Source organism: Chaetura pelagica, unplaced genomic scaffold (genome assembly GCF_000747805.2).
Source record: "Chaetura pelagica isolate M959 unplaced genomic scaffold, ChaPel_1.0 scaffold104, whole genome shotgun sequence".
Taxonomy (NCBI): domain Eukaryota; kingdom Metazoa; phylum Chordata; class Aves; order Apodiformes; family Apodidae; genus Chaetura; species Chaetura pelagica.
The window spans coordinates 2,923,922-2,942,397 of record NW_009953786.1 but is presented as its reverse complement, the minus strand read 5'-3'; the positions used below and the strand labels follow the sequence as shown (position 1 = coordinate 2,942,397).

Sequence of the window (18,476 nt, the reverse complement as noted above, 5' to 3'; positions counted from 1 at the left end):
TTCCCTCTCAAAAAGTTCCAAGTTAGTGCAGGCAAAAGCATCTGAAAACTGTTGCTTAGGAACTTAAAATGTTGACAGGAAGAGCCTTCTGAATATTGTCTGTATTGAAGATGCTAAGTCCGCAGAGATCATGCTCTGGTTAAGTCTGTTGGAACCAAAAGTCTACTCCAACCTGAAAAAGTGTCTACAACGCCTGATGTTAGGAACTAGGAGGGAGCTAATTGATTTCCTCCTTAATGGAACCATGGTGGCATAATTACTGAATATGTTATTCAGTGTGAGATCTCAACTATTATTTAGGGTATAAAGGCCCTTCACTGAACATAGAATTTATTTCCACATAGGTTTTACTAAAACCATGTCCTTCTGAAAAATAATACATTTTATTTCCACGAAGAGATACTTTTATCCCCAACTCTAAATAGCAACTAAAAACCAGTTTAAGGCACAAATGCCTTGTCTGCCAATTAATTCTGCACATGCAATTTGAGAACTATGATGAGATTTTTCTGAAAGACGTGCTTCCTCCCCCAACACTTATGACCACATTCAAAATATGCCATCATGGGCTAACTTGCAAGTGAATTATTAGCTAGATTCCAGGTATCCCATGCAGGAAACCTAGAAAAACACAAAAGCCATGAATAAAAAACCCTTATGAGTCACTTAATTGCAGTGATTTTGGCAATTAACACAGTGAGTACTTTTGACCTAGTACAGCTCCATTAGCCTGGACCAAGGGAAACGTGATTGTTAGCAATCCCAGACAAGTCATCTATTCCCTCTTCTCAGAAGAATAACAGCTATGCTTACAATTACCGCATTATTTGTCTTACCAAACTAACTGAATGTCACCTGAAGCACACCAATGGCGCTTTGCAACCTCCACCCCTGCCCTCCTGGGGGTTTCACCTGCCTGTGCTGAAGATCCAATCTGATACAGTGCAGTTTTGCAACTCTGGGTGATACTGCTGGGAAAAGAGCTGGCAGGGGCCTCATCTGGGGCCTTCAATCCTTTGGCTTAGGAGCCACATTTGAACTTAGGCCCTTGCTTGGGGTGCACTGCAACAATGCCTGTGCCTGGCCACTAATCCTGTTGTTCTTAACCCTGACCTACTGACTTGTTTTTCTCTGCTTTGACTTCAGACCTGCCTCTCTGCTTTGGACTTGCCTTGTAATCACCAGATTCTTGCCTGCCCCTGGTCCTAATCTTCTCATAGGAAGTTAAACCCAGCACTCTTGGTCTTATCCTTCATAGAGAACAGATCATCTTCTTTACATTATGACTCTTTAGTGTTTGAACACTTAAGTCCTCTTTCATTTGGAGTTTTTGCTCCTCTCTGCTAAACAATTAAGCTCCTCAACCTATTATTTACTTATTATTATAAAATTGTTCTCCCATTTATGATCACATAGCTTGCAAGACTTCTGCAGAATTGACATTTATCCATTTTACTCTTCTGATCTACCTATCCTGCAGATCATTTCCACCCTGCACTAACCCAGTCAAGTCTATTGTGATGGAGGCTGACACTGGTTCTTTTTCACACCATTTCAAACTATAATCACGTACAAAAATGAATGTGCAAGTCTTTCCCACCTAGATGTAGTCTACGGAGTAAAATATGCAGACCCTCTGCAATGTGTCTATCATTAACACAAAACTTCTGAACTTGTGGAACTCTTTTCTCCCCATGTAGTCTTTCAGTACAAAAGAGGTGTCAGAATTTACACAGCAGTAAATTCCAGCCAGTTTCACAATCACCCTGGACCTCCTTAGCTTAACATTTTCACAAAGCTCCCAAATGTTACAGCTTCTATCCTAATTTCAGTGCCCCTCTCTCATTATGGAAAAAACACATTTGTCACAGATCTCACATATAATTTCAAATTAGTCAGCCATCATTCCTCTGTTTCCTTCCAGGCTTATATGAGCAGTCTGTTTGAAAACTCCAACTTAATCTATTCTTTACTAAAATCTTCTGCAACTTCTGAGGCAGTAGCCTCACAGTCAGTGCCTTAACTGTCATGGTGTGTAACATGAACTGAAAAGAAGAAAAGATTAAACAGAAACAAAGATTGTGTCGTAAGGCAACCATACAGAGAAGCTAAACTTAGGTCACACAAACAATTTGCAATATTTAAGTAGGTAAGAGGTCTACCAAGGAAATCTCTGCAAATGTAAATCCTCTGAACAAGATTCTCTATGTTCTGAAATTAGGGCCATCCCATCATTTATGTACTACATACTCGGAACAAAACACAGCTTAAACATCAAAACAAATGCTTAATCTACAAAAGAAAGTGAATAAAACACAGTATGTGATTTTTTGGGGGACAGCTCAAGCTTTTTGTTCCAAAGTTTAGGATTTCTTAAAAGGAAAAAGTCTCCAACTGTTGCATGTAACTCAGTTATATAATTACCTATTTTAATAGCATGAAGGTACAGATGAGAAGGAAGAAAAAGAACACAAGCCGATGTTACATAGTATGTTCCCACTGTCAAAAGCATGACTATCTGCTGAAGCAACTATACCTTGGCACGGAGTTCAAATACAACTACTGGAATACAATGTAACACGATTATATAATTAGAAAACTGTAATTAGGCATGGAAGGAAGAATAGCTTTTTACAGACTTTCTGTTACACAAACCAGTATTAGGATAGTTCTTACTGTGAGTGTGCAAAGATTCTGATGAAATTGACTGGAAGAAGTTGTATACTCTCTGATTCTGCAGAAAAGCTTGCGATGTATTTGAAAATAGCTGCCTGAAATTTAAGCAAGAGTTTATTAAACTGTAAGTAATATTCTATAGGAAGAATACAAAACTTTACTACGGTACCATTTAAGAGCAAAATAGGCAGTCCAAACACTTCAAATTGGACAGTCAACATAAACAATGATAGTGCTACTTTTGAGCTTTGTTGTCCAGTGCCAGTGTAAAGCTGAAGTACAGCCAGTACAAGACACTAGCAGTATGATTTTTTTGTCTAAAAGGTATCACTTTTGAGCCATTCCAATTCAAATATTCAAGCCACCTGTAACAATTTATCAAACAGGAGTCTGGACTGAGTCAAAAAGTACTGGACTTTATATTTTTACCTTTTTTTTGTTGTTAACTGAGAACACTTCATTTTCCAAAACAATGCATCTTTTCCTTAAATATGCTTATTTGTTTATATAAAAAGTTGAATTCACCTATAATGTCAATATTTGAGTTTCATAATTATCTCCAAGAGCATGGGGTGGTATTCTCAATATTACTCTGACCTGGTCTGTGTTCATTCTCAAGAGATCAATAACAAACTAATAGTTTCAAATAAAATAGGCCAAGAATTAATGTTTTTTACTTCCCACACCAAGCTTTCAGTTACTGTTTACCAGGCAGCACTATCCAGTTCTATTTTTTTGGAGAAGTGGCAGGGCAAGCAATTTATGGCAACTAGGCACATACTTAATACCCCCAAATAAGTATGTATTTATGCTAAACTGACACTGTAGGAAAAATAAATTGGAATACTGTAATGTTATTATTAGGAGATTATTCACGTAGCACTCCAGTACAGTCATAACATAACTTGCAAATTGCAATTATAGTTCCATACTACAACGTTGTTGAATATGTCCAAAGATTATCCTAAAACTGAGTCTCTTGGGTTTGCAATTACTATGCAGTGAGGCTTCACAAACCTTTCTGTATTACAGGTATATTCCTTTCAGTCAACCTTTATTTAACAAGTTTGTCAATTTAAAACCAGAATGTTTATTAGCCAAAATTGTTCACACAGATTTAGTTTTTCTGCTTGACAGTCAAGCCAATAAAGATAGGCAAATAATATTACAGGTCAAAATAAAATAAAATTGGGAACGGGGAGTTTGAGGCATATACAAGCTCTGTATCTTCTCTAGCTAAGCTACTAAGAGAAAACCCAGAGGCTTGGACCCACAGTACATTCTGAGCAGAAGCTTGAAAAGCTGTGCCTCATTCTTTCAACATATATCCAAATTTAAGAGACACTGCCTAACTTGATGAATAATTTAAGTTGCTTTGAACAAGAATGAAAAACCCTGACAAAAACAGAATGTAATAAAATATCCATAGCAAACAAAAAGAACAGGGAGGCACACCCAAATTCATACGGCTGTTCTGAGTTATAGGACTTGACCAAGGCATCCCACATCCCAGCAAGTACTCTCATAACAAATAGGTTATGACGTAACAACCATTTTTTTACAAATACATGAGCTACATTTAATTTTATAAACATTATTAACTATCCCTGTTTATTCTTTTCAAATTCTGTTCTGTCTCTGACTCTATCCTGTCATAAAATTAGAACATAGGTGCTCTGAGTTACTGTTTCTAGTATTTCTAAACATACCTGTGCATAATGGAGGTAAGACCCTCACATGTCAATCATTGGTACAAAACTATTACTCAGGACAAATAATGGTATGATTACTTCTAAAGAAGTAATCCATTACTGTTTCATAAAAGTCTCAATTTAATGAAAAAAAAAGTCAAGGGTATCTATTTTATCACTGCATTCCCATATTCTTCGCAATTTGTGTTTAGGCAGCAGAATTTCTACCATCCCCAGGAGTCACCTAGCTTGACTTCAATCACTTTTCAGGTGATGCATTTCAGGTTATTTGCTAAAATATTTACCTGATTATGGGCTCAAGATCAGCATGCCTTCGTTCTTCCCTCTTCTGAAAACCCTGATTTAGTGCTCTTAAAATAGTCTTGTCAAATGCTTCAGAAGACAGTTCCTTTGGGAGCTGAGAAAAAGGTTAATGTTAAAAACTGAACAGTTGACATTTTAAAGACTATATTTGCTCAGCATCAGTCTTTGTATCTTCTAGTATCAACAAGAAACTCTACTGTTCCCATTTCAGTAAGGTAAATTACAAATTGAAGGTTCAACAAATTATCATAATTTAAGTTTTGCTAGAGAAATGCTTTGCTGCAAAGCCTCACATGAAACCCACGTGTAAGATGGTTTAAAGCTCTATTTGAAAGAACTATGTTCAGAGGTTTACCAATGCTACGCACTTTTCCAGAGTAAAGTGGGTCTGAAAATAATGTTAAAAAATTATCAGGGACGACTGAATGCACTGAACTCATCACCATCATTTAGCTAGATTAAATTAGATAATTCCTTGGTAGTGTACATAAGAGGAACTTCTGGAACCCATACAGATGCTGTTAGTATTAGATTAGTACAGCGCTACAGCACTTGAAGTGCGTTAGATATAAAACCAGAAAGAAGTGCTGAAAGCAGCTGTTCTTAATTGACTCCTTTGGCAACAATACAGACTATTGAGGAACTCTGACTGAAGAATTAGTCATTATTAACCAAGAGGTACTAAAAACCTCCTGTACTGTTATTTTTCTATTTAAATTTGCCTCCAGAAACAATCATGACGTTTTTTCCTCAGAACTTTCTTTACAATCAATTAAATTCATTCTGTAATGAAAAGATTCAAGTTATACAAACCCAAGATCAGATGCTTAACTTAACTTCAGGTAATGAGATAACCTTTTTACTTACAAGATTATTAGTCCTTCCACATATGTGGGTAATTTCCTACATGCAAAGTACTTTCTAATATTACCACCTAAGAGAATACACTCTTTAAATACAAACCATCCACATTATCCCATTTACTGCCTCACCTTTCCCCACAGATGCTTCTATTCTGAAACAATTTTTACAGTTATCTTGCTCCTATCACCCACAATCTTGGAATTTCCTATGAAGTATTTTGACCCTCTGTCTCCAAGAAACTGAGCATACTACTTAACAATGCCATGCAGACTGGAAATGAGAATAACAAAAAGCAAAATGCATGTGTGCATGAACAGGACAGCAGTCATACTTTTACACTGCTTTTTAAAGCACAGTACAAGTTTTATCCTGCTTTATTTAACAATTCTCTTTTTCTATTTATGGCTATCAAACCAACACAAACCAAATATATTTTTCAGCTGTGCACATTCTCCATAGAGCACCTCAGCAAGCTCACAGCAGCCTGTGGTTGTCTTCCTCTTGTCCTGCCACCTTCTAATATATCTAGACTCCACTGTAGCAATCAAGCCAGCACATGGAACATTACATATCTGAAGAGCTGCTGTCAGTGAAACTGCACAGCTCTGCAACATTTCAAATCCTGCCTTTTTTGCCTGGGTCCTCCTCCAGGCTGCAAGTAGGTACTAGAGGGTAATTTCAGAAACTTGTAGTGTCTTTACTTCACAGGTAGAACAGGAGGCATACTCATCCTAGAGCTGCACAGGATTCCATATGACAGCCCTGCTTTTAAGGTCCTCTCCAGCAGGAGATGCAGGTAACCTATGTTGTGGGACACCACATAATGCCATCCATAATTCACCAGACATGCTATCCATTATTCAAATTGTCACAAAACAAGTTCTGGGAACTCTTGGAAACAGACATTCCATCTAGATTAAAACAGCAGTGAATGCTCACTGCTTCATTTCTACAATGCTGGAAAATATGTTGATAATTCAGTGAACAAGAAAACCACCTTTGTAAATTAACTATCTTTCCACTTGCAATTAACACTGCAGTTAAGAACACCACATGCCATCAAAACATGCCCAAAACAGATCTTCTGTTAGTGTCCTGAACAGTGAAGAGTTGAAATACAGAATTTCCCAGAATAGGTGGAACCCAAAATATCAGACTCTGGCAATGAAACACACAGTTCAATGTTATCTCCCATGAGGTCTATGTGTGGGGAGGAGAACCATTTGAGAACTTTTAATTTCTTCTAAACACACACATGCACAAATAGGTACTAGATTTTCCTAAAATTTAGCTTCTTGTGATAGTGAATATACCTGCCTTGGTTCTACTGATTAATACAACAGCAACATTAAGAACTATGATGCTCAAGGTTCTGCCTTGTTAATTAAAACCAATCAATTATGCTCTTTAATGTCATTCTAAGAGGGACACCAATAAGCAAACAAGGAGTGCTTGTACATATACATTAACTCTGTGGGGAATATTAAAAACTCATCTGGCACTTTTATAGTAGTTGAAACTACAAGAGCAATTTCAAATGACACAAACTATCTTCTCCTGCAGAACTCCCCAATTCTGCTGAGCTGCTTCATCTGTCAAGCTGCTCTACTGCAATATATGTAATTTAAATGGTTAATACAATGAAGTAAAAAAAGCTGGTACCATGCTTTTGCTTCTGTAATTACATCCCAGAAATCACAGCTCTCCTAGACTACTTCTGAAGTTGTAAGCCTGATGTGTAACACTACTTTTATATTTCAATACATACTTTTAGCAGGAATTCCTGAAGCTCCTGGTGTGTTTTTGTTACACATGTTACCGAAAGGTCGGACCAGGTTACCTAGTAAGGAAGGATAAAAGAATGAGGAAAGTTCCTTTTTCCAAATACCATAGCAGTTAGCTAATCTTAACTTTTCCATAAATATGATGATCTCAGTATGAGTTCACACTTGCAGGTAAGTAAATACCAGGCAGAACAAGAATAGCTGTGTGCTTTTTCAAAGACTTACACTACTTTTGAGTGTACATTTTAAGATCACCTTCATGTTATTTGTGGCTAAAGAGAGGATGAAGAAATTGAGGTGAATGCAACAAAATCCCTGAAGATTACTAAAGTACTGACTCAGAAAGAAGCCAGGCAGAAGGCTCTGTAATTATAGGACTTTTATCAAACAGGTATCATTAACTGCAAAAGCCAGACACCAGAGGCAAGGACTAAAGATCACATACACTGGATAAAGCTCTTGCTGTGATTTTCATTAATCGAAACAAAAGAGAAAAAAAAAAATAAAAATCTCTCTGCTTGTATTACCAGTAAAATAGTTTTATCTGGCTCAGGCTAGAATCTTACATGGTCATATCAAAGTTGTTTTAGGGTACAACTCAGAAAGAGTACTGCAAGTTACTAACAAGTTACTCAAGAATCAAGACAGCATTTTGGTTTATGCTTGTATAATATTTCAGTAGCTTATTGTTCTGACACAACATGCAAGTAGTAAAACAGCACCTTCACATGCATATTTTGAGGAAAAAAAAAAAAAAGTAGGAAGCTTGGTTAGATGAGTGCCGCCTGGCTTTAAGCCCACTTACGAGCTTAAGATTCCCATTACATGCATGGGAAGATTCTGTGTTGTGGGAGTAGACATGGCAATTATAAACATTCATTTACTCCCAAGAGTTGACAGGATAATGTCAACCACCAACTATCTTCAACTTAGTCCCCAGAAATGCCAACTATTCTTGGTGCCCTCAGTTGGGAAGCCATCACTGTAATTGCAGCTATCACCTTAAAAAAGCAGTGTCTGGGCAAGCACAACATGATCTGCAGTGAGGAGCACAGTATATACCTGCACAGATGAAGAGTGGAAACTCTTTCCTAAAAGAACTGAGGTGGAGGAGTTTCAAGTTTACTCAAATACTTGCCAGAATATCTCCACATTTCCCCTTTAACAAAGAAATTCAAAACCACTGTCAAATCCATCTACCTGCTGAATTTTCAAAATAGTTTTGTGACTTTCAATATTAATATTCCATATGGGCATTCTGTACAAAGCTCTCCTATCTATCTTATCTACTATTGTATTTGACCTAGCACTCAGTTCAGACTATTCAGATGAAAAGATCTATGACAAGTTTGAAAGAGTGGGGCAAGTTAACTTAACAAGTTAACCTTTAAGACTTTGAAAGCTATGTTCCACATTACTGTCCTCAACACAAGAAGAATGCAGAATTTTTTCCCAATTTCACCTTCAGACATGATCCACAACAAGGTGTCTGTTGTCCCTACTTACTTCAAAAACATAAATAGTATACGTGTAAACTTAATTCAAATTTTAAGCTCCTAGTAATACCAAAAAAGACAAAACTCTGTAATTCATATTCATTTAGAGAATACAATATCAAACTTTGACATCAACACATCAGTTTTCAGAGGATGCAAAAAAATGGCATTTTTTGAAGTTTGCCTCTTCAAAGAGCTCCCATGACCAATGTCAAACGGTCAGTTATAATGTTTGATCTAAAACATTATTTTGTTTGAAGAAAAAAGGTAAAATGTAACTGTTCTGTTCAAATCTGCTATAATACCAGACTCACACTATTGGCCAAATGAGTCATGTTAGTCAGCCCTTGCTAAGAAAATTACTACTTTTATTCAATTAGAACATCATCACCAATGGTCTCAGTAGCTATTATTTAACACCTACAGCCTTTATACCAGACCTCAATACTGAAAGATTCTCTTTCAAAGTAGTAAGAAGTAGTGTTTTGGTTTTGTGTGAAATTAACTGACAATTTTTTCCAATGTTGCCTCTGGCTATTCTAATACCTGAAGGCAATACTGGGTAGGCCTTCCAAGTTTGTTGACATTTTAGCTTGTTTTTACCTTAAGAAACAAAGTAACTCCATAACAAATTGTCACGATCTGATATTCGGATACATGGCACTATGCAACCTGAATGTCTCAAAAATAAACTAGTCGATCCCCAGTTTTGTCAGAAAACACAGGAACTATCCTCTTATGGTAAACATTCCTGAACAGAGATCCAAGATGACCATATGACTCCAAGTAACATATAGCTGCAGGCACAAGAACTGCACTCCTATGCCATTTGAGCAAACACTTCACAAATTTTAGAATTCTTTGCAATGCTTAATAAAAAAATCAGCAAAAGCCAAGATTTCTGAAGTGGCGTCATACACCCAGCTATGACTGGTGCTATACACCTTCCCACCTCATGCCCACAACTACATAAAGCACCTGATCTGCACACAGAATGAGAGAATTATAGGACAATTCCAAGATTTTCATTTCCTTCTGAGCAGGTATTTGAAACAAGCTGTATATATCTACAATACAGAGGTATCATGAAGACAATTATTTAATATTCTGGAGGCTATTTGCTTACTTTGAATGTGTATTCCAAATGTTTGTCAGCCCTTTTTCTTGGTACTCCTTTCAGGGTTATCTTCTCAATGTGTACAGCTGAAAGAAAAACACCGTATTTCACACACTAACATTACAGTTTTAAACGGTAACTACTTACCTAGCTACTCTGAGAATCACTGCTTTTATTTACTGGCTCGCACAACCCCACTACTTCCCAAATGCTATTTTACTGTAACAAACTGCAGGGGGCAGGTGGAGCCTGGTTCCCTACAAAGTACTTCTCTGGCCTGACGGCAAGCCCTTCATTGCAGAACATGAGAACCTGTGCATTACTCAAGAGCTTATTTAGAGTGAAAGTCACATAAATACAACTACTGCAAATGAAAAGACAATGATAGGAAATAAACCTGCAGCTTTATTCCAATAATTGCTAACAAAAGCCAGTGACAGTGCCTTCCACATGCACATTTCTGAAACATCAAGTACAAATGAGAGTAAACTAAGGCAGAGGAACTACATTTTCTGAAAGACACTTAGGTGGAAGGAAACACTCGGGGAAGGCCTGAAGGTGACAGAAATTAGTGTAGGCAAACAGAAAATCAGGAGGAGAAGCAGAAGGCTACTACAAACCTACTGTAAAGAATATAATTAAATTGAAAAGGAAGGAATAAACTTTTAAGTAGTTGCTCCTTCAACATTCCTTCCCCATCTTCTACTGCATTCAGGAAGAGGCAAGTCCTAGTTGTGACCTGGTAAGCAGCAGCACCATATGGATTTCAGGGCCAGGAGATTTTCTTGACAGTATGTAACATTATTCAGATAACACTCTACATAAAAATCCTTATGTAGCCTGGATGAGCTTTTCACTTTCCCTCTTAAGCTGACCTATGAATTCAATAGAATTTTATTCCTCTAAAGCATGAACACATCTTTACATAAAAAATTGTATTTAAAAAAAAAAAAAAGCAAAACAGTTTGATTAGCCCTACGCCATCAATGCCTCCTTTCAATGTTTTTTAAATGGTTTTTTTTTGCAGGTGAGTGAGGGGAAGGTGGTATTACCCGCTAAAGTTTCCTTTACTTTCAATTTTTAACTGCATGTTTGCATGGAATTTGGAACTATTCATAACATTAAAAAAAAAAAAAAAAAAAAAAAAAAAAAAAATAAAAACATCGACCTCCCACAAGTGTGTAGTACAAAGTTTATTTTTAGAGACCAGCTAATAAACATTTTGTCTAACTAAAACATCTTGAAATTAATTTTATAGAAGTTACAATTAAAGTATCATCCCCATCAAACATGACAGCTCTAAGATAACAAAGTATTGGCCATTTCCGTAAAGGAATAATAAGCCAGCATATAAACCTAGTGATAGTGTTTCGGCTTCCAATTCTTTTAGTAGAGACTGACAAATAATGAGTGTGCTGGTGTACACTGCTTGTGAACCTCTACCTGGAAGTCAGAGCACTAGATGATCACTTCATTTTCATCAGTTAATGAAGATCAGGTATTACAAATCAAAGAAATCTGGGACAGAAATCTGCCAGACAGTAACATAAAACTATATACCATGAAAAGCCAGATGTTTAGCGACCTTAATTTTTAACTGCCTAGTATAGATAAAAGGACTATGTTATAAAAAGGACTGGTGTAATGTGAGTTTTGGTGCAGTAAAGTTTCTTAAAGGCCAATATTAAAAATTATACCATAAGCTGAGTTTATATTCATAAGTTAATTAAAAAGCTGACTCCCATGACTGGAGCTGAGAACAGTGGTTTAAATTGCATTTCACTACATGCATATATTTAGCATACATAATTATGGAAACGAACACTTAACATTCACAGGCAAGCTTCTTTTCTAGTGAGATTGTGTTTGTTTTAAACTATTGAGTGTTCCCAATGCTAAATATATTTGTCCTCAATTATAAAGAACTTTTACTACACAATGTAGTTCCTTGAACTTCCTTAACTTCTTTTTGTTGCTGTTGCATGCTTCATAGATGATACAACAGGTAATTCCAGTGCTGTTGATGCACAGGTTTAGTTCCACAGTTTTAGTAGACCACTTTAGAATTCTGTTTCCATAATCACATTTTAAATATTCTAAATGGCTAGACTAAGAAGAAATATTTGAATGTACAAGCCAATGAAGTGTGTTAATTTCTATATCTGTTTTGGACACAGCACATGCATCCAGGATGCAAGCACATATACATGACACTGCTTCCATTTTAAGTGTAAGTCAGGAATTCTAAAAATCATTCATCACAGCTGAGAATAAAAAAAAAAATGTTTTACTATCTGTGCTATTTCTAACACACTAACAAGAATTCTGACTATCACATACCTACACAGCAAATATCACAAAATATCTGATCCTTCACAGTGGTTTCTCAACATAATATGAATGCTGAGAAATATTTAAGCTCTTCGCTAGATTCAATTATTCAAATTTTCTGTGCTTCCTTACTTAATTCAAGAGTGTTGCTAAAGAAAGTCTCCCCTTTTGTGTGTTCAATTTGTGAATATGAACACTTTGAACTCCATAAAAGAATTTGAAACAGGTTCGTTGTCTGTAATCTGCCATAATCTTTCCCTGTTTTTGCAAGGAATTAAAACTCTCAAATTGCCTGCCTTCAGAAATGTAATTAAATCTTCACAGTAGAGACAAACAGACGTGTATGAGGACAAAAGGAATAGCAATAGTTTTCCCAGAATGTCAGCTCTTCACTATCTGTAGGACAGTATAATTTTGAGTAGACAAGTGATTCACTAATCTTAATGAAGAGTAATGGGTAACAATAAATCTGTGTCTAATAACTTCAAAGAGAAGAAACTGTGCTGGAAAATACACAGAACAGTTCTGTTTACATTCTGAAGCTTTGTTATCATTCTCCCCAAAAAAGCCAAAAGACAACTGACTTCTATGGAAAGCCTCTCACTTCTCCGAACTACCACTTTTATAAAACCTCCTAATGTGTTTGTTTCTTCCTTGTTTGTTCTTTTTAAGACTGATGAAATACAACTGAATCAAGTAGCAAAAACTATCCACTGTTACAGAGTATCTTCATGTTTAGTTTTTCTTAAAAAAAAATCTAAACACTGTTAATAAAATTGCATTAAATTCTCGTTTGGTCTCTAATGTTACCTCTTTTTTTCCCCCCCATTTGCAAGCAATTTTTGTGCATGCAGTCACTAGTAGTTAGCAGGTAAGAAAAATAACAGCTTGTTATAATAAAGAAAAGTCCAAAGAGGTAGCGGAGAAGCTATTATGCTCACTGATCATTGCAGTTTCTCATTCAGATGAACAGCAAGACAGAGGGCAAGATTTCTACATCTCCAAGCATAGTTTAGCATTCAGAATAATCCTAGAAGTGTTCCTCACATGGAATCTCAAACAACATACCTTCTCGCTGAGGTCTATGGGAAGCCATTGGTAGTCCATCATGAGGTGCTGTGGTTCTTTCTAGCATACCGGTCTCATTCCTTGACATGCAGTCACCATGGGAGAAGTCATTCTAAATTAAGAAGGAAATAAAAGGAAGTGTCTTAATAGAATAGATATTATCAAAGCCTGCTCTAATCAGCAAAATCACCAAAAAAAGTTCCTTATTTGGTATTCTACAGGAGAAAAACCTGAACTTCCTGACAGTGTCAAAAAGGTGGTTATTAGCCATTTTGGTTCTTACTGGTTTTATTTATTTATGTATTAAATGTCAGCTATAACCTCCAATGTTTCACTGACCTTATTTTAGAAGCAGAACAGGGTGGCGGGACAGATCACAAGCCTTTAGGGTATCTCAAGCTGGACAATTCAAGAACATTAGCTCAGAACTTCAGTGCTCATTTACTGTATGAACTTTCTCAATTACTGATCTGTAAAGTCACGTATTCACTACGCTCTAAATATTCTCTTCAATTATACTCATGCCCTATATCTCAGCTTGCCACTTCTTCTATGTAGGAAATAATGAACTGTTTGGACAGTCTATCAAGACATATGGTCCCAACAGCTAAATACATGAGTGTCTTAAACATTCAAAACGCAAACAGTTGCCCCCAACAACCTCTCATCCACAGCTTAAAGGACAGACTGAAAGCTCATATTTTTTCTCTTACTCATTTGTTCATGTTATCAGTCTTACATCATTACCTGTTCTGTCCCTCCTTACACACTGTATTAAAACAGCCAAGAATGACTACTGTTTTAATACAATGCATATTAGCATACTAAACTAACAATGATAAACTAGAGAAAAGTAATAGATGAGCATGAACTTAAAGTGGTTTCTCTAGGGCAACAAAAGCCTACATATTTTTTTCCCAAAAATAAAACATTAGTGTATCAAATTACATGTTCTTCAACAACCAGGGTTTATTTAAAAAAACAAACTGACCAACCAAGCTAAAATTCAGACATGTTTTACACTACCTAATCACTTTAGATGCAACTCTTTTTGCTAGCTGACCAGTGTAATTACATGTCTCAAGGAAATTACACATTGCTTTAAAAAAATACATGCAAAAAAGAACCAGGAAATACTGGAAGTTACTAGCAAGTTTCTGGATTAATCTGTTTTAAGTAAGGCTCCTCTATTTATCTGTAACAAGTAGTGTAGCGTATGAGCTTATCAAGTACCTGAATGAAATCAACATGCAAATGCCATACTGCTGGTAGCAGCAGTGGCACAGAAAGGGAGAGAAAGTGGCTCTCTGTTTAGCACCACAATCAACCAAATAATGTTTTTTATTAAGAACTGGAAGCTAAAACAGAGAGTAGGTTTCTTGTGAAATATTTCAAAAGAAGGAAGTTAAATAGAGGGCATTCAACGTGCCACAAATATTTAGGAAATGATCTGCATGAAAACTAGGACATAAAAAAATACCTATCTTATACTAGTAGCTCTATAAAGCAAAATTCCTGGAAGAAATTTATACTTTTTGGAGTAGATGTATACTGAAAGTTCAGTCTGTTCCTCTTTTTCAGAATTAAGAACATTGCTCCACTGAAAAACCTTCAAAAAGATGGGTAGAGGAGAAATACAAATCTTCAGACAGCACCAATTTTTAAATATAAGCAGCGTAAGATTCTGGAATTAAGTACCAGAATATGTGATTTATTTTTTTTCTTGAAGGGCTTGCACAACGCAATAGGACACACTAACAGTCAAGACTGGTTACCCTGTTTGGTACAGAGGACCCAAAGACTGTTGCAACAGGCAAACCAGAATAAGAACGCACAGAGGTGTCAAAACACATTGTGATCACCCTGCAGTTTGAGAATTCTTCAACTAACTTCTTCAGGTTTGACAGATGCACCAACTAAAGCTGGCTTCGTCTTACTAAACCAGCTACATCATCTACAGCATGGGTACAAACTGTAGCAACTCCTACCAATACATTCAACTCATTTAGGACCCAGTAAGTATGCAGGCATCAAGCCTGCCCAGAGGATACTGTTAATCTTTCATGAGTCACATCAACAGCAGTACACAACTAGCAAGTGAACTGAACAACATTTTAGCTGTTTCTTCTACATCTGTTTATGGTTAGTGTCCTATACCAAGCATCAGTAATTTCAGGTTTCAAAGCAATCCGACTTAAAATATAGAGCATGCTTTGTTTCTTCAAGATAAAACTCACACCAGTCCCCAGTCACTCAGTAAACAATCTTAGCAAACTTAACTGATCAAAACAGTATTTCATGCTTCAAACATCTAATAAATTATGAGTGCAACATCAGACTTGGAATGAAAAAGGAAAATAGCTGTATATCAATGAGATTGCATTTTAACAGCTTTAGCTAATTCACAAGCTTAGTTTAATTAAAAACCAAAAAAAAATAATCAAAAGCATGCTCTGGAGAGCCAAGACTGCCATTGGTACTGTTTTGAGAGACATTTCCTAACAACTGTGGACAAAAACAAATCCATATACTTCACATTTTAAATTTTAACTCCATGTCATGCATTATTCACAAAACTATTGGAGTTCGAGCATTAAAGTTACCCTGTTAGAACTGTGATACATTTAAGACTGTCCATAAAAAGCACTGCTACTTTGATTAACTGGCTATGTCCAAACTAAACAATCTAACAAGTTTGGCACATATTTTAGTATGAGAGTGAATGTCCTCCTGACATGAAATCAAACAGCTGAAGGAGGTTTCTTGTGAAGGTCTATGTCAATTCTTTGGGACAAGTAAGGTCTTCCTTAAGATACAGCTACTCACTTTGCCAAAAGCAGCTTTGATATCTTTCTTTGCACTGTATACAAATGATGACAGACATTTTGATTAACTCTGACAGAGGCTCTCCAATTATTCAATTTGGTTTACTTTTCTCAGATGTCTTTTTCCAGCTCTGAAATTATGATCGTAAAAGCTGAAGGTAGTGCTTCATTCATCTTAAGGAACAAGCTGAAACTTCCACCTAATCAAGGACCTTTTTTAAAAATCCACAAAAGGATCTAAAACAAATCAAATTTCAAGTCAGCCCTTCTTTTGCATTCAAAACCAGGCTACTTGTTTTGATTAATGGAAAAATAAATTACAGCCTGTTCCAATAAATAATTGATAGTTAAGAAGTGAAAGAAATTGTGAGCCATTTTTAGAAGAGGTGTGGGATTAAAATCTACTTCAAAGATGTATTCTGCTCAGCTCACATAAAAAATTAATTAAATATTGGCCCTACATTTCCCAATAATAGAAAACTGCTTCTCACCTAGAATATACATCATATTTGTATGTGTTCAACTTTTTTTTGCAGATAATTATTCTGGAATGGTTACTTTTCTGTCCATGGCAGTGTTCTGTACCAGGCTAACTACATCCACATTTGAAGGCTCCCATTACATTGCAAAATATAAAATGGTTCAAACTTGTATTTAAACAAGTTCTGACATCAATGACTTCATAAATCATCATTACAGTAAAAAAGTTCATAGTTTGGTCACTTGAAAAAACATGTACTGCTTGTGTTCTATGAATGATAGCTTTCCCAATACCTAGTGGAACACAGAAGGTAGACAGCAGGGTAAAGCAGGGCTGTCAATGCTTTTACCTCACAGCTTACAGCCTGTGGGAGTTGTTGATGGCTCCAGAGCCCAACTTTAACTGGATTACATCTCTTCACATTTGGTGTTATCTACTGGGACAGTCCTACCTCAAACAATCTTAAGTAACTACAATACAAGCAGCACTGTCAGAGCAGACAACTCTAGCATGCAAGCAGCTGGAAAGTCTAGGCAGTCTGGAGAGCTAAATAAGAGTGACATCGTGAATTGCTGCTCAGTGCCAGTCACACCACAAACAGAAGTCTTTTAAAACTGGTATGCTGCCGAAGAGTTCCTGTCGATGGTCATGCTGTATAGCGCTAATTGTGCTAGTCATTGCCTGCCAGTGCATTCACACAACACTTGCAAGTGTAAGGTTAATTCTTGCATAAGCCTTTGTCACTGTGGCAAGGCTTTCACATGCAAGGACTCATTGCAGCTCCTACTGCTGCTGCTAATCATTAAAATACAGTGAAGCAAGAAACATGGGTGGCCCCAAACCAGTTGCCTGATAATTAATTTGATAATAGCACAGACACTTGTGATGGGTTAGAGGATTAACTACGTTTCTCCTTGAAAGTGAAATGAGCTAAGACAGCACTCTAAAAATTCTCTGCTCTCACAATCTACACCAGTTTTATATCCAAGACATCTTTCCTCATATGGTTGAAAGCAAGTACCATATTAAAAAAACCATCTATCACTTGGGATGTTTCTTGAGACTGCAAAGACAAGCATCAAACGTCTAAAGTGGAGAGCCATGCTGCTCGGAAGTTTGCTGCTCTGTACAAGTAATGTATATGAGCTAAGCAAATCTCAACTAGTCGACACATGACAGATGTCCAAACTCTGCCTTCTATTAATGTAGACGGCTGATCAAAAAACATCATGCTGGTACTGGTTTGGCAATATGTAACAAATCTGTTATCAGATAGCCTACTAATTAGCATGAGCAAGTGATTGATGCACATAAGTCTTCTGATGTTTGCCTTGCACTTTCATAAAAGAACTATTCATACACTAGCTCTGATGAGCGCTAGCAAGGGAAACCTGCTTCCAGCAGCTGGACAGCTTGATTAGTTTCACATGTCCAAATATGAAAGCTTATTTTTTCTGTGGGACTTCAGTACATGTGTCACTAGGCTATGCACATGCAAACTGCATTCATGTACAAGAGGGAACTAGCAAACAAAACCAGATGAAAGAAGGCATCTTGGAAAAGTCAAAGTCTGACTTATGATCACATATTATCAACGACAGCATCTGTACCTCAAGAGAAATTTGAGTGATGTCAGAATAATCATTAATGCATGTGGTACCAGTCACAGGACCAAAGCCATTATTTGCTTAAAACAATCCTTACAAGCTACCACTCTCAATGCTTCACAACTGTGATACACAAATCCATAGCTATGTACCTATGTCTGCACAAAGCCTAAACGTCACCTCTTCAAGAGCAACAATCAGCTGAAACCACC

The 18,476-nt window shown here is 36.6% G+C and overlaps 1 protein-coding gene across 2 annotated transcripts in view; it reads right to left on the bottom strand.

Moving 5' to 3' along the window:
• Positions 1 to 13,459, bottom strand: part of ZCCHC2 (zinc finger, CCHC domain containing 2) — a 30,248-nt gene extending 16,789 nt beyond the window's left edge. The window contains exons 1-5 of one of the 2 annotated variants that reach the window (XM_010000896.1): positions 13,352 to 13,459; positions 9,962 to 10,038; positions 7,324 to 7,395; positions 4,673 to 4,785; positions 2,677 to 2,771 (exon numbers count right to left, since the gene is read on the bottom strand). In XM_010000896.1, coding sequence (XP_009999198.1) covers positions 2,677 to 2,771; positions 4,673 to 4,785; positions 7,324 to 7,395; positions 9,962 to 10,038; positions 13,352 to 13,439 — 445 coding nt within the window. In that variant the 5' untranslated portion in view covers positions 13,440 to 13,459. The remainder of the gene's footprint in view (positions 1 to 2,676; positions 2,772 to 4,672; positions 4,786 to 7,323; positions 7,396 to 9,961; positions 10,039 to 13,351) is intronic. The other variant, XM_010000895.1, reaches the window with a different exon arrangement.
• Positions 13,460 to 18,476: the final 5,017 nt, after the last annotated feature.